The sequence below is a fragment of the Giraffa tippelskirchi genome, chromosome 2 (genome assembly GCF_054371585.1).
Source record: "Giraffa tippelskirchi isolate mGirTip1 chromosome 2, T2T-mGirTip1v1.2.pri, whole genome shotgun sequence".
NCBI lineage: Eukaryota > Metazoa > Chordata > Mammalia > Artiodactyla > Giraffidae > Giraffa > Giraffa tippelskirchi.
In genome coordinates, this window is record NC_137276.1 from 116,307,431 (window position 1) to 116,330,569 (window position 23,139).

Here is a 23,139-nt window from a genome sequence, read left to right on the forward strand (position 1 = left end):
TGAGTATATATATGTAAAGTATGGAGTATATGGTAAAATCGCAATGCTTTTTTAGCTATTAGTTTTATTCTAAGCTACGTAATGAGCTTAGAATTTTGAGCAACTGGCTCCAAAATAAAACAGCAACATCACACTACAAATTTCAGAAATGTGTTTGACCTATAAGGCACTAATGCCTAATGATTTCTGGTGCATGGAGGAGTGTCATCTTCCCTGGGGTAAGTTCTTCAGAGTGTGTAGAACTGGCCCCTTGCTGAAGTGCCAGGAGTTCCCAACCTTTAACGATGTTTCCTTTTTCGCAATCCAGATGAAGGAAGGCAAGCATAAGTCAGCCAACCTAAGGCTGAAAGGTCGTGAAAAGCTTCATGTGAAACTGTTCTCTTAAGTCACTAAAAGACGAGGTCCCAACGCGACAAGATGCCACCAGTGCCCGAGGGTCAGGCGGATCTGGGGGGTGCGTGGGGGATAGGGGCTTCCCAGAGGTCGGGAGTGAGAAAGGATGCTATTTCCAGAGCATGAGGTCCTGTGCACATCTCCTCGTTAAGTCTGAAAGCCTTAATGCTTTCGACAAGCAAGCCGGTTGACCCCCACACTCAGGAACGAGTTGAAACATGTGACTCATAAAAAGACTCACAAACCCCGGTCGTAGGCGAGGGGAGGGTGCAGGACCCATTATCTGAAACTGGTTGGACGAGCCGAGGGCTGCTCGAGGAGCAAGACTCTTTAGCCTCAAAGCTGGGGCCAGCCAGGTCCGGAGTCCTCAAGACGGCTCTCCACGTGGGCTCCGAGGCCCCGCACTCACCAAAGTCGTAGAGGTTCTGGAGCAAAGCGTCCAGAAGGGCCTGAGAACCGGGAGGCGCGGAAGTCGCCAACCGGGGATCCTGAGCCATCGTGAGGCCGGGAGGCAGCAGCGCGACAGCGCAGATCTCGCGGGCCTCCCGCCGCTCGGCGTCCGCTTCCGGTTTCCGGCAGGCTGCGCGCGCGCCGCAAGTCCCCGCGCGGCTTCCGTCCTCCTTAAAATGGCGGCGCCCGATGTCCTGTGGAGCGGCTGTAGAGGGTGCTGCCGCCCTAGGCGAGGTCGGGCCGCCCCGGGCGGAAGAACCGCCCATAGCAGCATCACCACCACTGCTTAGCAAAGAATCCCAGGCCACGTCCGGGACAGCAGCCGCAGCATGGATCCTTCCAGTTCATCCAACTCTTGTTTCTCCGTCGGCTCCACCAGTCCTGGGGCTGTCGTGCTCCTCTACTCGGTATGCGCCCAGGGGAGCGAGGCCCGGGCGGGGCTGCAAGAGGACCCGCTTCTCTTGGTCCCGGCTTCCGCTTGGCTGCGACCCGAGGTCCAAAGAAGTGGGTCCGATATCCCCAGAGGAGGGATTAGGTGATTGATTTGGTTTCCAGGGCGACGGTGTATCTTTGTGTGTGAATGTCGGTATGCTTTTAGAAGTTTGTGTTGGTGATGGTTCCTCTGGTTCTTGCCCGCTCGTTCCTTCCCTTTCACTCCATCAGGCATGGGGCCTTCAGGAAGCCCCTGACACCAAAACCAGGGAGGAGAGTTGGGAATCTCCTTTTCTAGCGAGGGCGTGTCGAACTACTTTTTGGTTGGTTTCTCGAACCGGAAAAACCTGCGGGTCTGACCCAGCCTGAGATAGCTTGTGGTTCCCCTCCCCGCTCTTTTGCAGGTGTGATATTCCCGGGAGAAAAAGTATTTGGCTTGTATGTGTGCATCGAGTTTCTAAGACTTTTAATCTAAGAAAATTTGGAGCTTCTGGAAATTTTTATTGTGTTTCTGTCTCTGTCCATCATTGTACTTTTCCCACAAGTCATTTTGAAAGACAGCTAATGGCACCCGGCCTCCCTACAATTGGCCTTTTCACCGCCTAAACCCCTTCTCCTGATTTGAACTGGTCTGTCTTGCCAACGGAATGTTGGTCACTCACAGTTTCATGAAGAAATTTTGAGGCAGAAATTTGTAGCTCTCAGTATTGCACAACCCTGGGGGGGCAGTTGACTTTAAAAAAAAAAAAAGAATTTTTATTTACCATAGGAAGAAACAAAAGTGTATATTTTTAAGTCATGTTATCAATGTTCTGGCTTAAATCTAAGGTTAATTTATGTAGGAACGTCATAACAGGGAGAACATGAAAGAGCAAAGTAAACAAACTCAGTTTCAGAAAATGTATATATGGTAAAGAATCCACCTGCAATGCAGGCCACCCGGGTTGGATCCCTGGGTCTGGAAGATCCCCTGGGGACTGGAATGGCAACCATCTGCATTGTTCTTGCTTGGGAAATCACATGGACAGAGGAGCCTGGCGGGCTAGTCTGTGGGGTTACACAGAATTGGACATGACTTAGCGACTGAACAACAACAACAAAACCCAATCTACCTTCAAATTGGGAAATCAGTGGAACATGGGAAAACTTATGTTCTCTTGCTGTGAAGAGCTTGGGCTTATAATTGCTTCTAATTGTCCACTCTTCTAAGGTTTATCACTTGTGCCTCTCTGTTCATTGACCTCACTTCATAGTTCAGTGAAATATTTCAACCTTGAAATGTAGTGAAGAGGGTTACTGTGTAGCTCTGACTCCCCATAGGTAGCTTTTTCAGCCCTAAACTGGTTCATGAATTGACAGCAATTTTCCACATGTATATTAAAGGAAATAATTGATTTTTTATTTCCCCCACTCACCAATGATACGACTTTGGTCCACTTTTTCACATGAAAAACTAAAGCAATTGCATGTACGCTGTTACTACTTTTGAAGCTAGACAGCAACCCGCACTACTCTCATGACTACAGTCTTTAGTTTCTTGTTAACCTGAACTTTTACTTACTGGTTCAGACCACCCTTATATATTTCCTCGCCATGCTCTTAATTGTACAACACTCTAAAGAAACCGCTGATTCCAGCAGATGTTGCAGCAGTAGGTACCTACAGTGTCCTAGTCAGCATTGTCAGTGTCCAAGATATGGAAGTTAAAGATCCACCTCTTGCCTTTAAGGACTTGACAGGAGATCGTGAAAATAAACAAATAATCATAATTAAGTGAGATAAGGGCGTCCCAGGTGGCGTTAGTAGTAAAGAACATGGCTGCCAATACAGGAAACATAAGAGACATGAGTTGAATCCCTGGATTGGGAAGATCCCATGGAGGACGGCATGGCAACCCACTCCAGTATTCTTGCCTGCAGAATCCCATGGACTGGTGGGTTACAGTTCATCCATAGGATCATGAAGAGTCAGGCACAACTGAAGCAACTTAGTACACACGCAAGTGAGATAAGCGCAATAATTGAAGCATGCACAGTATGTTACGCGAGGGATAAGAAGGAGCACCCAACCTGTTTGGGGACTTGGAGAAGGCTTCTAAGAGAATATGACACCTGAAATGAGATTTTGAGATATGAATGGTAGATGAGGAAGAGGAAGACTACCCTAGGCACCGATGTAAGAACACCACACCCTAGCATGTTTGGGGGAACCAAGATAGATACGGGTAGAATAAAGGGAATATGAGAAGCACAGCTGAGCAAATAGGCAGAGGATAGTTCCTAAAGGAATTTTATATGTTTAAATGCCTGTAAGGATAAATCTTAACTTTACGAAGCAACCATTTATCTTTTTTGGCTGCGGCATGTGGGATCTTAGTTTCCTGACCAGGGATCGAACCTGTTCCCCCTGTGCAGTTTTAACCCCCAGATCACCAGGGAAGTCCCTACGGGGCACCATTTAAGAATGATCAGATTTGTATTTTTGAAAGTCCAAGAAGACTACTAGGTTTCTCGAATGATTGTGTGGATAACCTCTTAAGCAGAGACTGTAGAAAGACAATCTGGTTAGGGAAAGAATCTGATCTGGAAGCATGAAGATCAGTTAAGACTCTGTTATCACAGTTCAGGGAAGTGATGAAAGCCTGAAGGCATAGGCAGTGAGTCTGTGGAGAAGGGAGATGGGTGAGTTTGTCTGGTACTTGGGACAGTTAAGTGTGGCGGCTAAGAGGCGGCCGTCCAAAGTTGACCCCTGATTTCTGTGATAGGATGCCTGGGTGGATGATGCCACCTTTCACTGATAAGAAAGAGGAAGAGGAACAGGTTTAGTTGAGGTTATACAGTAGTAATTTCAGCTTAGGATGTGATGAGTTTGAGATGTAAGAGGCAACATTATGATTTTTAACTTGTGAATTATCTTGTTATGGACCCAATATATCACAAAGTATTGAAACATCCAAATACAGTTAGAAATATGATATTTCTAATGATCTATACATATATTTCATATGATATTTAAATATAATACCAGAGTAAAAGAGGACGATCTGGCCTTAATACTTGGATAGGACAGCCATCAGCAAGTAGGTTGTATCTGAAGCCATAGGTCTGCTTGGAATCTTCCAGTGATACCACAGATGAAAAGCAGACTGGGACTGGATAATTGCTGGGTGTACCCATAACCCAAATTACAACTTCCTATTAGAGTCTGAATGAAAAGTCTAGTCCTTTTACAGTGTCCCACAAGACTACACAGTCAGGCAACTGCTCCGTCTCTGATTTGACTTATCTTGCTCGCTGGTATTCAGCCACACTGGCCTTCTGTTTCTCAGAAGTAAGCGTGCTCCCTCCTCAGAGTACTTAGAGTCCTGTCTGTAAGACATGCTGTGTTTTCCCAGAACTTTGCATTGCTAGCCTTTTATTATTATTATTATTATTAAGATCCCAGCTCAAGCATCATCTCCTTAAAGAGGCCTTACCCACCCCCACCCCCTACTCAGCCTAAAGTAGCTCTCCAGTCACTCTTCATTAGTTACTGTTCTATTTTTTTTATATTCTCTCTTCAGTGTTGTGCTACAGCAGTCTTATCCTGACTTTGAAAGCTCACTGTTTAACTTGTATGAAGTTTGCAACCCTATTGTTAAAACACTGCTGTTTAAAAATTAAAGATTATTATATAAATTTCCATTAAATAAATTCTGTTAAAAATAGTTAATACAACTCAGCACTTCTTCATTACTTTACTAAATTTCACTGTTATGCTCTTGAAGTTATTTATGTCACACTGTAAGGTAGAAATCCTAAAGTACAGTGGCTCCTTCCATCTCCTCCTAACTGTGTTTGAAAGTGAAAGTGAAGTTGCTCTGTTGTGTCCGACTCTTTGTGACCCCATGGACTGTAGCCTACCAGGCTCCTCAGTCCATGGAATTTTCCAGGCAAGAGTATTGGAGTGGGTTGCCATCTCCTTCTCCAGGGGATCTTCCTGACCCAGGGATCAAACCTGGGTCTCCCACATTGCAGGCAGATGCTTCACTGTGTGAGCCACCAGGGAAGCCCAGCTCTATGTTTGGTTAGGTTGTATTGGTAGCTTGAGGCTTCCTTGGTGGCGCTAGTGGTAAAGGACCTGCCTGCCAATGCAGGAGACTTAAGAGACAGAGGTTCAATCCCTGGGTCGGGAAGACCCCCTGGAGGAGGGCATGGCAACCCACTGCAGTACTCTTGCCTGGAGAATCCCATGGACAGAGAATCCCATGGCACATAGGTCCTTAGGGCCGCGCAGAGTCAGATATGATGAAGAACCTTAGCACGCACACAGGCATTGGTAGCTTGAAACTTGCCACAGTGGGAGGGTGTATACCACAGACACTGACACATGCTATAAATCAAGGCTCTCCCATAGATGCACATTTACCAGCATGTTACTGGTGGACTCCCTACGTGATCTTGTCTTGTTTCTTTGTCATTTATCTCCTTAAGGGCACATTCAGCTCCCTCGGCACATTTCCTGTCTACCTTGTTCAGGCTGTATTCTTAGCCTGTAGAACAATGCCTGGTATATTTGGGACTCTCAGTCACTGTTGAGTGAATGGGCCCACCAGAGCAGTTGAAAGGGAGATACAGGTAGAGGCTTGCTGTACAAAGTAAGATAGGGAAGGCAGTGGTGGAAAAACACTTCACCTCAGTCTTCTGACTCGACTCCTCATTGTATTTTGCTCCTGTGAGTATTTATTTTATGATGGTAAATACTTGTCCAGCAAGATGTGGGGAAGGGCAGTTAAGGAGCAGCAACACTCAACCCTGACTGCATGTTGGAAATACTTAAAGTACTTTCAAAAATACTTCTGATACACAGTAGCACTCACAGACCAAATTAATCAGGAATCTTTGAGAGGGCCTGGGCATCAGTATTTTTTTTAAGTTCCCTGAGTTAATTTTAATATGCAGCCTGTGTTAAAAACCACTGTATTAGACACTGAGTTAGACCAGATTGGGAGAAGTTTGAGCTTTAGACTGAATATTGCAGAGCTGTCATCAACAGGGCTCAAGAAGTGGCTTCATTTAGTAATTTATGTTATCATTGTATAAACAATGATTGGGTTCCTACTAGGGACTAGAAGTATAAAAATGTATGACCACATGACAAGGAGCTTCCCTGGTGGCTCAGTGGTAAAGAACCTGCCTGCCAGTGCAGGAGACACAGGTTCGATCCCTGATCTGGGAAGATCGCATATGCCCTGGAACAACTAAGCCCATGCTCCACAACTACTGGGCCTGTGCTCCAGTTAGTTCAGTCACTCAGTCGTGTCCGACTCTTTGCGGCACAATGAATCACAGCATGCCAGGCCTCCCTGTCCATCACCAACTCCCAGAGTCTACCCAAACCCATGTCCGTCGAGTCGGTGATGCCATCCAGCCATCTCATCCTCTGTGATCCCCTTCTCCTCCTGCCCCCAATCCTTCCCAGCATTAGGGTCTTTTCCAGTGAGTCAGCTCTTCGCATGAGGTGGCCAAAGTATTGGAGTTTCAGCTTCAACATCAGTCCTTCCAATGAACACCCAGGACTGATCTTCTTTAGGAGGGACTGGTTGGATCTCCTTGCAGGCCAAGGGACTCTCAAGAGTCTTCTCCAACACCACAGTTCAAAAGCATCAATTCTTTAGCGCTCAGCTTTCTTCACTGTCCAACTTTCACATCCATACATGACTACTGGAAAAACCATAGCCTTGACTAGACAGACCTTTGTTGGCAGAGTAATGTCTCTGCTTTTAAATATGCTATCTAGATTGATCATAACCTTCCTTCCAAGGAGTAAGCGTCTTTTAATTTCATGGCTGCAATCACCATCAGCAGTGATTTTGGAGCCCAAAAAAGTAAAGTTTGACACTGTTTCCACTGTTTCCCCTGTTTCCCCATCTATTTCCCATGAAGTGATGGGACCGGATGCCATGATCTTAGTCTTCTGAATGTTGAGTTTTAAGCCAACTTTTTCACTCTCCTCTTTCACTTTCATCAAAAGGCTTTTTAGTTCTTCATCACTTTCTGCCATAAGGGTGATGTCATCTGCATATCTGGGGTGGTTGATATTTCTCCCTGCAATCTTGATTCCAGCTTGTGTTTCTTCCAGCCCAGGGTTTCTCATGATGTACTCTGCATATAAGTTAAATAAGCAAGGTGACAACATACAGCCTTGACGGACTCCTTTTCCTATTTGGAACCAGTCTGTTGTTCCATGTCCAGTTCTAACTGTTGCTTCCTGACCTGCATACAGGTTTCTCAAGAGACAGATCAGATGGTTTGGTATTCCCATCTCTTGAGGAATTTTCCACAGTTTATTGTGATCCACACAGTCAAAGGTTTTGGCATAGTCAATAGAGCAGAAATAGATGTTTTTCTGGAACTCGCTTGCTTTTTCGATGATCCATCGGATGTTAGCAATTTGATCTCTGGTTCCTCTGCCTTTTCTAAATCCAGCTTGAACATCTGGAAGTTCACAGTTCACGTATTGCTGAAGCCTGGCTTGGAGAATTTTGAGCATTACTTTACTAGCATGTGAGATGAGTGCAATTGTGCAGTAGTTCAAGCATTCTTTGGCATTGCCTTTCTTTGGGATTGGAATGAAAACTGACCTTTTGCAGTCCTGTGGCCACTGCTGAGTTTTCCAAATTTGCTGGCATATTGAGTGCAGCACTTTCACAGCATCATCTTTCAGGATTTGAAGTAGCTCAACTGGAATTCCATCACCTCCACTAGCTTTGTTCGTAGTGATGCTTTCTAAGGCCCACTTGACTTACATTTCAGGATGTCTGGCTCTTAGGTGAGTGATCACACCATCGTGATTATCTGGGTCATGAAGATCTTTTTTGTACAGTGTATTCTTGCCACCTCTTCTTAATATCTTGTGCTTCTGTTAGGTCCATACCATTTCTGTCCTTTATCGAGCCCATCTTTGCATGAAAAGTTCCCTTGGTATCTCTAATTTTCTTGAAGAGATCTCTGCTGCTGCTAAGTCGCTTCAGTTGTGTCCGACTCTGTGCGACCCCATAGACGGCAGCCCACCAGGCTCTGCCGTCCCTGGGATTCTCCAGGCAAGAATACTGGAGTGGGTTGCCATTTCCTTCTCCAGTGCATGAAAGGGAAAAGTGAAAGTTAAGTCGTTCAGTCGTGTCCGACTCAGCGACCCCATGGACTGTAGCCTACCAGACTCCTCTGTCCATGGGATTTACCAGGCAAGAGTACTGGAGTGGGGTGCCATTGCCTTCTCTGGAAGAGATCTCTAGTCTTTCCCATTCTGTTGTTTTCCTCTATTTCTTTGCATTGATCGCTGAGGAAGGCTTTCTTATCTCTCCTTGCTATTCTTTGGAACTCTGCATTCAGATGGGAATATCTTTCCTTTTCACCTTTGCCTTTCGCTTCTCTTCTTTTCACAGCTCTTTGTAAGGCCTCCTCAGACAGACACTTTGCATTTTTTCATTTCTTTTCCATGGGGATGGTCTTGATCCCTGTCTTCTGTACAATGTCACAAACCTCTGTCCATACTTCATCAGGCACTCTGTCTACCAGATCTAGTCCCTTAAATCTATTTGTCGCTTCCACTGTATAATCATGAGGGATTTGATTTAGGTCATACCTGAATGGTCTAGTGGTTTTCCCTACTTTCTTCAATTTAAGTCTGAATTTGGCAATAAGGAGTTCATGATCTGAGCCACAGTCCATTCCCGGTCTTGTTTTTGCTGACTGTGTAGAGCTTCTCCATCTTTGGCTGCAAAGAATATAATCAGTCTGATTTCGGTGTTGACCATCTGGTGATGTCCATGTGTAGAGTCTTCTCTTGTGTTGTTGGAAGAGGGTGTTTGCTATGACCAGTGTGTTCTCTTGGCAAAACTCTGTTAGCCTTTTCCCTGCTTCATTCTGTACTCCAAGGCCATATTTGCCTGTTACGCCAGGTGTTTCCTGACTTCCTACTTTTGCATTCCAGTCCCCTATAATGAAAAGGACATCTTTTTTGGGTGTTAGTTCTAAAAGGTCTTGTAGGTCTTCATAGAACCGTTCAAGTTCAGCTTCTTCAGCGTTACTGGTCAGGGCATAGACTTGGATTACCGTGATATTGAATGGTTTGCCTTGGAAACGAACAGAGATCATTCTGTCGTTTTTGAGATTCCATACAAGTACTGCATTTCAGACTCTTTCGTGGACCATGATGGCTACTGCATTTCTTCTAAGGGATTCCTGCCCACAATAGTAGGTATAACGGTCATCTGAGTTAAATTTACCCATTCCAGTCCATCTCACTTTTCTGATTCCTAGAATGTCGACATTCACTCTTGCCATCTCCTGTTTGATCACTTCCAATTTGCCTTGATTCATGGACCTAACATTCCAGGTTCCTATGCAATATTGCTCTTTACAGCATCGGACTTTGCTTCTATCACCAGTCACATCCAGAGCTGGGTGTTGTTTCTGGTTTGGCTCCATCCCATCATTCTTTCTGGAGTTATTTCTCCACTGATCTCCAGTAGCATATTGGGCACCTACCGACCTGGGGAGTTCATCTTTCAGTGTCCTATCTTTTTGCCTTTTCATACTGTTCATGGGGTTCTCAAGGCTAGAGCCTGGCCCAAATGCTGTGTGCCCTAGAGCCCATACTTGGCAACAAGAGAAGCCACAACAATGAGAAGACTGCACACTGCAACTAGAGTAAAGCCCTCGCAGCAACGAAGACCCAACACTTCCCAAAAGAAAGGAAGAACAAAGTTTTAAGAAAGACACATGACGAGAAGTTCACAGTCTTGTAGGGGAAACACCAAATACAACTTTATTGAAGTTTTCTAGATGAAAATGTAATGAGGATTCCCTACAAACTCGAAGGAGAAGATGACCGTTTCAGTCCCAGGTTAAAGGAGAATCTAGAAATAGTACACAGAGGAGGTGTACAGAAACTGTGGTTGAAGGCTGAATACTGTCCAGGTGAACAGTGCGGGAGGGCCATCTGTAAGTGCCCTGTCTCAGCAACTGGTGCCACCATGCACCTGGTTACCAACAAAAGAAGCTGTGGCTCTCTGTGTCACACAACTCATAGCCCCAACATATACCACAATGCCAAGAATATATTAATAACAGGTGCCAAATGTTTGATAAGGAATGCTGTTCCTGGAGGTAACCTGAACAAAGCTATAGGAGCCATGGGATGTCATAGCTTGTTTAGGTAACTAGATCTTTGTGTAGCTGGGTCAAGTGTTAAGAGGTGTGAGTTTGATCCTGCAGTTAACAGAACCATGGAAGGACTGTAGGTGAACATATCTTGCAAGTTTGCAGAGTATGCATACCTGCTGCTCTGCCTGGTGAGTTCTTGTTTTGAGGACTCCCTTTCTCCCCACTCCCCCTTCCTCTCTATCTCTCTCTGCACTCCCCCAACCCTATACACACCTCCCCAACTGATTCTGATCCTTTTCTCTTCCCACACCTAGGACTATTAAATGGGGAGTCTCTTAAGATCTTTTTGTCCCTAAAATTAATTACCTTAACATTTAGTCATTCAGAATATATATATTCCAAACATAGCTAAATGTTGGAAATACAAAGATGCCCTCAAGGTAATTGCATATTAGTAGGGAGGCAGACGTGCAAATGATCTCATGTCATGGGATACATACCATAATAGTTGTATGTAGACAGAAGTCCTAATGAGGAAGGCAGAGTGATTCCATCAGGGGAACTCAAGATTTTCACAGAAGAGTGACACCTGAGCAAGGATGATAGGAACAGAAGGGCATTCCAGGCTGATGGACATGTGGAGAGGCCCAGAGGCATGTCAGCAATGGATTGTGTTGGGGAAGTCGAATCACTCACTGTAAAGTGGACCATGAGTGTGGGTGAGAAGGAAAAGCCAGATCTCAGAGGTTCTTGTATGACACAAGGAGTGGCTTAGGTCTTATTCTGAAGGAGATGAGGGGAAGTCATATTTTAAACCAGAATTTGGCCAGAATTGTGTTTTAAAAAGGACATGGAGTGGGGACTTCCCCGTTGCTCCAGTGGCTGGGACTCCGTGTTCCGAATGCAGGCAGGCCTGGGTTCAATCCCTGGTCAGGAAACTGGATCTCACATGCTGCAACTAAGACCCAATGTGGCTAAATATAAAAGAAAATAAAAAAGGCACATAGTGGCATGGAAGACTGATTCAAAGGGGCAAAACAGGCAGGGAGACCAGTGAGGAAGCCGTTGTGATAAAGAGCACGGGCTAGACATGAATTAGAAGACAGGATTGATTCTTAAAGGCCTTGTTAACAGGATGAAATGGATTGGATGTAAAAGGTGAGGGAGGAGAGGTCTAGAATGATGTGAACAGAGGAGTGTAGATGGCATTGGGGGTTATTGATTGAGATTTCAGGAAAATGATCAGGTTATAGGATGGTGCAGAGGAGAAATGAATTCACTTTTGGAAAGACCAAATGGAAGAAGAGAGAGGACAGTGCAGGGGATTCATGAACAAATATTTGAAAGCAGTTGAGTAGATGAGAATACTCAACACTGTGTGGAGTGAGCAGAGGGCTGGAGAGGTTAACATATATTAAAGGAAAGGGGAGGGAAAAAGACATATTTGTAGTTTAGGGAGAAAATTTCCCCCAGGTTGAGAATCTCTGGATTAGAGAAATGAGGTGGATTTCCTACTTGACAAGAATCGAGAATTAAAAACCAAAGTAGGAACATTTCAGAATTATTGTAGCTAAGGACAGGAGGGCATGCTTGAGAGTGGTGTCACACTGTGGGGAGGTTTAGAAGGATGAAGACTAGAAAGAGGCCAGGTCTAGTAATTAGATTTGAAATAAATATTAATGTTTGTTATGCCTTTTATAGTAGCAATGAATGAAAAATAGTCCAAACGTCCGGCATTTAAAGTTATACGGGAGAAACTTAAATTGACGTGGAAGAGTGTTTTTAACATTAAGTTTTTAAAAATCGGGTGACAAAAATGTGTGTGCCATTGAGGAGAGACTATGTCCACAGGCATAGAAACAAGCATTCGCTGAAATAGTATCTGGCTTATTGGGTGTTGATTTTAGTTTTCTTTGTGCTTTTTTGTATCCTCTGAATTTTTATAATGAATGTGTATCACTTCGGTAATTAGAAAAAATATAGTAAGAAATTAAGGAATATAAAGGTGATTATGCAGCCACTAAAATATTTTAAAACAATATTTATTAATAATATAAGGAAGTACTCAGAATACAGTTGATAAGATAAACCATATTTGGTTTAAACCAAGATAAACCATATTTGGTATGGTCTGTGTTTTAAATTTTAAAAATGTACCTTTTTTATCTATGAATGAAAAAAATAAGGAAACTAGTAGTAAAAGTTAAGAGTAGTTATTCCAGAGTGTAAAATTGTGGGCAGTTTGCCTTTGCTTGTGTGTTTCTATGTTTCCAAATTTTCCATAATTAACATGCTGAGTAGTATAGGATAGTGGTTAGAAACAAGGTCTGTGACGAGATAAGGCTTGAACCTGAGTCATGTCTCTGCCCTTTGAGAGCTGAAGGACCTTGGCTGAGTTATTTCACTTCTCTGTGCCTTAATCTCCCCATTGTGAAATGTGGTAGTGATGCTAACTACTTCACAGGTTTGTTGTGAGGATTGCCCTTTCGTGGAGGTTAAGTTCTTAGAATACTGCCTGACACTTACGAAACAATGATGCATGTTAGCTGTACTGACTATTACCACTATTACTTTTATCATCAGAAAAACAAACTTTTAAGAATTAACAATTTAGAAATCATTTAACGATTTAGAAGCCTACTAACAAGCAGTTTCAGGGGCGGGTTGGCTAGAAGCTGATTTGCAGTGGGTTGAAAGGGGATAAGAAACTAATACAACAGAATATGAACTCCTCCAGAGTAGCTTGTATGGGAGCACTTTTGTCTTGAGTTTGCACCCGTGTACTCTTAATTTATTTGACACAATGTTAACTTTCTAACGTACGCTTTGATTTAATTTTTAAGACTAAGTGAAGGGACTTCCCTGGTAGTCCAGTGGCTAAGACTCCGCGCTCCCAATGCAGGAGGCCCAAGTTGGATCCCTGGTCAGGGAACTAGTTCCACATGCCACAGCTAAGAGTTTGCATGCTGCAAGTAAAGCCTGGGGCAGCCAAATAAATTTAAAACGAAAAATTTTTTAAAACAAGTAAAAGAGGCAGACAAAACAAGTGTGATGGATGAAACCTGTAAAATTGATCAGATTTGCTCTAGAGCTTAGTGTCCCACTTTTACTATATTTGTTAACTTTCCCACAGGGACACTGGCTTTATAAAGATAGCAATCAAAACTAAAATATTACAATTTAATATCAATTCATTGATCCTAATAACAACTACATTTTTTTTTTCTTACTATGTGAAAATCTAACATCAGAACACCCTGTTCTTTTTTTTGCTTTTCTTTTTTAGGCAAAAATTTATTTAGACCCACTCATTTCATGTATGGAATTTTCTCAGATACATATGGTGGTGGTGGTGGTGGTGGTGGTAGTTTAGTCACTAAATTGTTTCTGACTCTTTCGACTCCATGAACTGCAGCCAGGCTCCTCTGTCCATGGGATTTCCCAGGCAAGAATACTGGAGTGGGTTGCCATTTCCTTCTCCAGGGCATTCTGTTCTTATTCTATGTCAGAATAAAAATTTTGACAAAGATGAAACCTTACCAATGTAGTTCCTACCCTGTCTTAATTTATTTTACAGCATGTGCATGACTTTCTTTCCTTTGCCTTGTCCACAGAAAGAGCTCAAAAAGTGGGATGAGTTTGAAGATGTTTTAGAGGAGAGGAGGCATGTCAGTGACTTGAAGTTTGCAATGAAATGCTACACACCTCTTGTCTATAAGGGAATTACTCCTTGTAAGCCAAGTGATATTAAATGTAGTGTTCTCAATTCTGAAGAGATTCATTATGTCATTAAACAGGTAAGTGATTCCATCTTTAGCCATTGCCAGATTCATTCATTGTGTACAAGTTTCTTTCTCTTCTTGATTCTATGAATTTATTTTGCTATTTTTAATGTATCTTTTTAGATTTCAGTATATTCAGCACATTTATCCAATGTTTATTTTACCTATAATGCATGTTAGCCTGTTTGCTAGACATTGTGTCTAATAGTGAGCTAGTTGAGCAGAGTTCTTGACTGCTTGAGTATTTAGTCTAATAGGAAATGATGACAGGTGTGCAGTCAATTACAATGAAATACATACACAAGACATGCTAGTGGGAGGCCAGTGTATAAGGACATTAATTAATTATAAGGGCAATTAATTTTGTGCAGGGAGTAAGAGAAGTGATTTTTTAAATGAGGCTCGAAAGATGTGTAGAGACTTTCCATGTGAAATGAGTGAAGAAGAGTGTTCCTAGCAGAAAAAACGACTCTTTTTCCCCGCTGTGGTTTTCAAACCTCATGGCACATGAAAATTATTCAGGGAGCCTTTAGAAGTCCCTGTACCTACATCTCAGATTTGGGTGAATGAAGTGAAGGAAAGGCAGAATCAAGGCTGATGGAGCTATTCACTGAGTTAGGGACTTGGAAGAGGGCTGAAGAGAGAAGCTGTGTTCTGTGCTGTGGACACGTCACTGGAGGTGTCCAGGTCGAAGTCCTAGGCTGGCAGGACTGGCGGCCCTTCATGTGATAGTGTGCTTCTACTCCTTGATATTCATGGAGAGATCCTGCTTCTTTGACATTTAAGTGGAGGTGAGTCAGGTTTATGGCCTTGGAAAATTCTTAATTTTTTTTTTTTGGCTGCACCACCCACATTGCTTGCAAAATCTTAATTCTCTGACCAGGGAATTGAACCTGGGCCTATGGCAGTGAAACTGCAGAGTCCTAACCACTGATCTGCCAGGGAATTCCCAGGAAAACTCTTTATTATCTTTATTATTTGCTGTCTGTTTTCCTCTGATTTAGGCTTGTGACCTATGCTGTTAATCACATTGTTTTCATCTAGCGTGATCTGTCTTGGGGAAATGATTAATCTTCTCTGACTTCACGTAAGTGAAGTCAAGTTTCCTCATCTGTTAGAAGATAAAGACCATTGTTCTCAATACTGACTCTTTGTTAGAATCACCTAGAGAACTTCTGCAGAAGTTAACAACAATTTTCCACAAGTATGTAAATTCTGTGAAGGCAAGAATTTTTTTGTCTCTTTCTCTCTTTTAAATTGCTGTATTCCTGGTACCGAGTACACAGTGCACATTCAATAAATGCTTCTTGAATTAATGAAAAAAAAATACTTTGGTCCATCCGTAGGGATTCTGACTTAATTGGTCTAGGTTAGGACCCAGGCATTCTTCTCTTTTCTTCCTCTCCTCCCTTTCTCCTAATGGCACTTTTTAATTGCCCCGTTCTCCTTGAACCTCCAAATCTACCTCCATGTACTCTCGACAGATGACTTTTCTTCCTACTTCACAAAGAAAATTTAAGCCATTATGTGAGAACTCTTTCAACTTGCTGTGATCAGGCTTCTAATTTACCTGCACCTAATATACATCATTTTCTTAAATGGAGCCCCTTCTGTTTGAGTTTAATCCCTACCCTACTCCTTCCCTCTGAATCCCACCTCCCTCCTCCTCCTCCTCCTCAGGGACTTCGCTCTCTTGTCTGTCCAGTCAGATGTCTCAGCTTCTTCCCCTTTATCAGCTCTTTACCATCAGCATTTAATATGCTCACTGTCTTCCAGCTTAGATAGACCCCCTTTGACCACATTCCTTCTCTGCTTAGTGCCCACCCCTTGCTTCCCCACTTCTCTGCCCTTTGAAGAAGTTGGCTGGTTCCTGTGCCTCTGGCCCTACTTTCGCACCCTTCATGTACTGGCTTCCAACCCCTTGTAGTATTTCTTCCCAAGGCTGTGAATGACTTCCTTCCTTGCGACTAAAATCAACCTAGTTCAAATCTTGGCTAACTTTTGGCACATGCTTTCTCCGTTTTTTCCATGACACCATAGTCTTCCACTTACCCACCACATTCCTCAGTTGTCTTTACGGGCTTCTTTTCTTTTGCCTGTCTCTTTAAATGCTGCTGTTCCTCAAGATTTTGTTCTCGCCCCTTATTCTACTCACTCACTGGGCAGTTGTATTTATTGCCAGAATTTTAAGTACCTTCCTTATACTAATGTCTGCATATTATAATATTCAGTTCAGTTCAGTTTAGTTGCTCAGTCGTGTCCAACTCTTTGCGACCCCATGGACTGCAGCACTCCAGGCTTCCCTGTCCATCACCAACTCCCAGAGCCTACTCAAACTCATGTCTGTCATGTCAGTGATGCCATCCAACCATCTCAGCCTCTGTCATCCCCGTCTCCTCCCACCTTCAGTCTTTCCCGCATCAGGGTCTTTTCAAATGAGTCAGCTATTCCCATCAGGTGGCCAAAGTATTGGAATTTCAGCTTCAGCATCAGTCCTTCCAGTGAATATTCAGGACTTCAAGAGTCTTCTCCAACACCACAGTTCGAAAGCATCAATTCTTCGGCGCTCAGCTTTCTTTAGAAAGCTCACATCCATACATGACTACTGGAAAAACCATAGCTTTGACTAGACAGACCTTTGTCAGTAATGTCTCTGCTTTTTAATATGCTGTCTAGGTTGGTCATGGCTTTTCTTCCAAGGAGTAAGTGTCTTTTAATTTCATGGCTGCAGTCACCATCTGCAGTGATTTTGGAGCCCCCCAAAAAATAAAGTCTGCCACTCTTTCCACTGTTTCCCCATCTATTTGCCATGAAGTGATGGGACCAGATGCCATGATCTTAGTTTTCTGAATGTTGAGTTTTAAGCCGACTTTTTCAATCTCCTCTTTCACTTTCATTAAGAGGCTCTTTAGTTTTTCTTTGCTTTCTGCCATAAGGGTGGTGTCATCTGTGTATCTGAGGTTATTGATATTTCTCCCGGCAATCTTGATTATAATATTACTATATAAAAATAGTATATTATAAATAATGTAGATAATTAGTATCTATTGCTTCAGCCCAGATCTCTTTGCAGTTTCATATGTGTATTTTTGTAGTTTATTGGATATCCACATGGAATTTCCAAAAGCACCCCATATTCAAGATGTATAAATCAAAGTCTTTGATTCACCTCATCCTCGTGCCATGGATATTCTCCCACCCCACCCCCCAACTCCAGATTACCCTGTCTCCAAGAATGCTCCCCACCATGTGTTAGTTGCTCCAACCAAAAATCTGGATGCCATCTTCCACTTCTTACTTTCCTCTCATACGCTGTCAGTCACTGAGAGCTGCTGAGGTGCTCTCCTAAAAATAGCACAGGTCTATTTTCTTTCCATCTCTACTGCCACTTCTCCACCTCAGGCTCCCTTTATCTCACAGAGTGCAGTAGTATGATGTGATTAAGCCTGCATTTAAGAGACCACTCAGGTTTGTGAGGTGGAGAATAGACTGAAGAGGGACAACACTGGGCACAAGCACTTGGAAGACTAGCTTCTCTTCAGTTCCCAGGAAGAGGGATCTATAGGGACGGCATATCTCTTGGGCAAATGAGAAGCCCAGTTGCACAGAATAAGAGACTAGGTCATTCTCTGCTTCTCTGGTTTCCTCCAGTGCCTTGAAGAAGTCATTCCTCCTGAACAAACAAGCCTGTTAACTTGTGTTCTTCATCTATTCACATCCTTCCTGTCTCCGGGGGTCTTGTCTTTCCTACTCCCCAGCGTTCTTTGCTGGCTCAAACTGGCATGTACATTTCCTGTCTGGAGGAAGGTCCCCTCCTGGCCATGTATTCTTTCTTTTAAATCTCCAGTTATCTTTCTCTTCTTATCCTGACTCCTTAGAAGTATAGGCTGCCCTCTTCAGTTCAGTTTAGTCGCTCAGTTGTGTCTGACTCTTTGCGACCCCATGGACTGCAGCACACCAAGCTTCCCTGTCCATCACCAACTCCCGGAGCTTACACAAACTCATGTCCATCGAATTGGTGATGCCATACAACCATCTCATCCTCTGTCGTCCCCTTCTCTTCCTGCCTTCAATTTTTCCCAGCATCAGGGTTTTTTCCAGTTAGTCTGTTCTTTTCATCAGGTGGCCAAAGGATTGGAATTTCAGCTTCAGCATCAGTCCTTCCAATGAATATTCAGGACTGATCTCCTTTAGGATTGACTGATTGGATCTTCTTGCAGTCCAAGGGACTCACAAGAGTCACCTCCAACACCACAGTTCAAAAGCATCAATTTTTCGGCCCTCAGCTTTCTTTATAGTCCAGCTCTCACATCCATACATGACTACTGGAAAAACCATAGCTTTGACTAGATGGACCTTTGTTGGCAAAGTGATGTCTCTGCTTTTTAATATGCTGTCTAGGTTAGTCATAACTTTTCTCCCAAGGAGCAAGTGCCTTTTAATTTTATGGCCGCAGTCACCATCTGCAGTGATTTCAGAGCCCCCCAAAATAAAGTCTGTCACTGTTTCCATTGTTTCCCCATCTATTTGCCACAAAGTGGTGGGACCAGATGCCCTCCTCACATCCCAGTTTCAGAAGTTCATTTGCTGAAATTCATCCAGTAAAAGTTACTGTGGGTCTCCAAGTAACCCAATCCCAGGGACCCATTTAGTCTCCACTTGGTCAGTTGTTGCTGTGTCATTGTTGTTGGACACTCTTCTTCAGGCTCTCTTACCTTGACGTCCGTGACATCACACAAATGGTTCTCTTCTGACATCTTCTTTTTAATCTCTTTTATATGTTTTTACATCTGCCAGTGTTTCTCAGGATTGAATCTTAACAGCCTCTTTCTCTTCCTCTCTAGTCTCCTTGATTGATTTTATCCATTCTCATCATTTCAGTTTTCATCTATAGTCTGATGATATCCAAACGATATCTCTACCTTTGGCTAGATTATTGCCGTTCAGAATTTTATCTCCAACAGCCCTATTCTGTGCTGAATATCTAATTTCTGTGTCTCACAAATACCTCAAAATCAGTATATCTGCCTTCTTAACCCCTGCAGTGTCCCTGGTCTGCATTCTCTATTCAGAGGATGGCCCTACTACCCATTCTTGTGCCTAAAACTGAGCATCATGCTGCCCTTACCCTTCTCTTCAGCACCCATTATTACCTTTGTCTGGGGCTCTTCTGTCTCTGGCCTGAACTATCTTGATAGTTTTCCAAGTGTACCCTCTTTCCTAGGCTCATTTCCTGAAATCTCTTCCCACCAAATCCTTGAGTCCTCCTTTTTTCCCTTTTTCTAATTCGGCCTTTCTGTCCTCTCTTCCTAACTAGCCTTTGTTAGGATCACTTGCTTAATTATGTCACCAGTAACTTTAATTCTCATGTACCCCAGTCTGCCTTCCAGACTGCCCAGGATCTGTGTCAGTGTAGCTGTCTGTTCCTATCACCAGGTACCTGGCTGCTCCTGGGAGGATGGGCAGAGTTGTGCACATCAGTGATCTCCAGACTTGAGATCCCTTCTTACATCAGTCCCTTCCCGTACCCTAAATCTGCCAAACCTTAAGTTCTTATTAGACTCTACCCTTCTTGCCATTAGCAAACAATCATATTTTTACTTTGGAATAATGAAAAATATTAGAAATTATTTTCCTCAAATTTCTATTCCTTATCTTCAGGTATGTCTGTATCTGCACCCTCTTCCTGTGTGCTTTAGTCTGGGCTCAGTGACAAGGCCTCTGTTCTCCGGGTCAAGATGAGCCACACGTTAATCTCTTCTGAGACTTCTAGCAGACATCCTCTCCCTGTCTCTATCTTCAGCCTTTCTTTCTCTGTTGATTCTTCCCTTAATCTGACAATAGGTCCAATGCCACCAAACTTTACACTTAAAAATAGTTAAAATGGTAAATCTCATGTTATTATATTTTATCATAGTTTTTTCAATGGAATGATGATGTAAAGACAAAAAACAGGGCTAAGGCTTTTCCAAGTTTGGAAACATTTTTGCTGTAACTGTTGTCCTTCCTCTTCTCCTCATTCAGACTTTTCAGTTATGCACTCTATGGCCACTGTCTTCACTTTCCCACCTCCTGTTCATTCAGTCTTCAGTCTTTATATTCAGTATGCGTTCTGTTCTGATCATATCACTAAACCTTTCTTGCTTCATCACTTTTCTGAGTAGAAGGATAACCTCTGAGTAAAATAAGGGAGTACCGGTTAAGAGGAAACAATTTATCTTGGTCCCACAGTCTTGGGCCTGTTGACCTGGCTCCTCAAAAGCTAAGATACAGGGACTTCCTGACGATCCAGTGATTAAGACTTTGCCATCCACTGCAGGGGGTACAATCCCTAGTCAAGGAGTTAAGATCCCACATGCCTCACAACCAAAAACCAAAACATAAAACAAAAGTAATATTGTAACAAATTGATGAAGACTTTAAAAAAAAAAATGTCACTCAGTCCTGTCTGACTCTTCGGGACCCCATGGACTGTAGCCTACCAGGCTCCTCTGTCTATGGGATCTTCCAGACAAGAATACTGGAGTGGGTTGCTATTTCCTTCTTCAAGAGACCTTCCCGACCCAGGGATTGAACCCGGGTCTCCAGCATTGTAGACAATGCTTTACCATCTGAGCCACGAGGAAGTCCAAAGACGTTAAAAATGGTCCACATTTTTAAAAAAATCTTAAAATGTTAGAGAAGCTAAGTTAGCTAAATGGAACTAAGTAGAGGATAATTATACATTTGTGAAAGTACTAAATGCCACTGACCTATTTCCTTTGATATCGCAATTTGTGTGTTAAATTCACCTCAGTTTTTTCAAAAGGTGAAACTCCTTCACTGCATGTAACTTGGGAGATTGGGGCTCTAACATCCCATACTTGTCTTTAAGAGCATTCTGCTTTAGTAAGAACAAATGTTATTTATTACATAGATTTCACTCTTTTTCAAAGTGCTTGTTTAGGGGGAAGTTAAAGGAACAGATTAGGCTTCCTTGAGGACAGAAGCTGTGACTTGTTCGTCTCCAGGCACTTGACAGTCCTAGCACAAAGCCAACATTTTGTTCTCTGTACAGAAAGATGTGGCATGGCATATGAATGAAGAGCATTCCATTGTCAGGCCATGGATTTCACTAATTTTCCTTTGATGGTTCAGAAATTTTTGTACCAGTGTCCTGCATATCTGATACAGTGAGTGGTTATTTCAATAGAATCTTATATTTTCAGCTTGTATGTTGTTACCTTGTAATAGCACTAAGCAATTAGATGAAGAGGTACAATAATCTACTGAAAGTAACTACTTTCAAAGTAAATGCTCTCAGACACTAGATTTTGAGCAGCAACTTAGAGAATGTGGATATAAGCTTAAATCATATCCATTTAAATTAAGAAGAAAACATGCCATTTCTGAGTTATATAACATTAGTCCATTTGGAACTGGTCCTGCTGATTTGAGCAAAAAGAATTTGGACTTTTTTTTTTTCCCCAGAAATTTATTTGCTTTCCCTCTTAGCTTTCCAAGGAATCCTGTCAGTCTATCGAGGTCCTCCGAGAGGAAGCCTGTGAGATCCTGGATGAGATGAGCCACAAACTGCGGCTAGGAGCCATTCGGTTTTTCGCTTTTGCCCTGAGTAAAATATTTAAACAGATTTTCTCAAAAGTGCGTGTAAATGAAGAAGGGATTCAGAAAGTGAGTATTGCTTGTTAAAAAACAATCTCTTCTTCAACCCCTCACAGTTTCTTCAACTCAAAGGCATCTCACTTTGCACTAGATGAGCGGCTCCTGGTTATTAAGCGGCGTCCAGCCTGAGCGTAAAACAGCTCTGCCTCTCTGATGGGTGTTTTTCCCTCTTCCCTTCAGACCTGCAGGGTTCAGACAAACCGACTTAGTCACTTACAGACTTTACAGACTAAGCCAATGTCAGACGTTCACTGAGTATTAAGAGAGTTTCTGTATATGTTTTAACGAGGTTCTACAACATTTTCTTGTTACTCACACACCTTTCTGGCATGTTTTTCCTGTAAACAGAGACATTCTCTTGTGTAATTATCAAAAGAAGCAAATTAACGTTGACACAACGCTGGTATTACAGATCTTATTCATGTTTCGCCAGCTGTCCCAGCTCTGTCACATATAGGCAAGGAAAGTCCTACGTTGTATGTGACAGTCCGCTTCCATATCTCTTTGGAGTCTTTTAATCTAGAACAATTCCTTAGTCTTTGTTTGTGTTTCGTGGTACTGCTTTTGAAGGAAACAGACCAGGTGTTTTCTGCTGCCCCCTTGATTTGGATTGGAGATGTTTTCTCAATCAGGCTAAGGCTGCGTCCTTCTCAGTGTGCCAGCCTGTGAGCGGGTGGCCTCTGTGTGCCTACTCCTGGGAATGTTCACGTTTGTCAGTTGCTCATCACTCTTTGCCATGCTTCTCCACTGTAGAGTTACTGTCTGTCCCCTTGTAATTAATACACATCTTGGGGAGTGCTTCAGGTTCCTGTTTTTCATCATACTTTCCTCTGTTTGTTTTTGTACCCATTGATGATTTTTGCTTGAATCCAGTTATTACTCGTATGATTGCCAAATGCTGGTTTTTCTAATTCTATCACTCCTGTCATTTAATACTTTACTGTTTTCTGGGAATAAGAGCTTTCTCTATGAAGATTATTTTATCCATTTATGTTTTTTAATACTTTTTTTAAATTTACTTGCAAGCTCTTACCTTCATTAGTCTTCCTGCTCACGCCTTTTAATGCTGTGTTTTTATTCAGTCATTTACTTTGCTTCCAAGTATTTCTTCTTTTTCCTCCTGTGACTTAATTTCTAAATTGCTGACTTACTGTCTGGATCTCTGCTGGGAGGGTGTTTGGTTCAGTGCTGAGGGCAGGGAATGTTGCTAGCTAGGTCCTAACTGATTACAAACTACCTTGCCTCAGTTGATTGTGGACTTAGATTTCAGAAAA

At 42.8% G+C, this 23,139-nt stretch overlaps 2 protein-coding genes across 8 annotated transcripts in view; one reads left to right on the forward strand and one right to left on the reverse strand.

Annotated features, from left to right (window-relative positions):
- Positions 1 to 1,109, reverse strand: part of FSAF1 (40S small subunit processome assembly factor 1) — a 39,074-nt gene extending 37,965 nt beyond the window's left edge. For all 5 annotated transcript variants that reach the window (XM_081570347.1, XM_081570346.1, XM_081570343.1 and 2 more), the window contains exon 1: positions 803 to 1,109. In XM_081570347.1, the coding sequence (XP_081426473.1) occupies positions 803 to 1,109 (307 nt within the window). The remainder of the gene's footprint in view (positions 1 to 802) is intronic.
- The window catches only part of GNPAT (glyceronephosphate O-acyltransferase), a 39,882-nt gene continuing 17,739 nt past the window's right edge, over positions 997 to 23,139 (forward strand). For 2 of the 3 annotated variants that reach the window (XM_081570340.1, XM_081570341.1), the window contains exons 1-3: positions 997 to 1,250; positions 14,036 to 14,218; positions 21,698 to 21,874. In XM_081570340.1, the coding sequence (XP_081426466.1) occupies positions 1,173 to 1,250; positions 14,036 to 14,218; positions 21,698 to 21,874 (438 nt within the window). In that variant the 5' untranslated portion in view covers positions 997 to 1,172. The remainder of the gene's footprint in view (positions 1,251 to 14,035; positions 14,219 to 21,697; positions 21,875 to 23,139) is intronic. The other variant, XM_081570342.1, reaches the window with a different exon arrangement.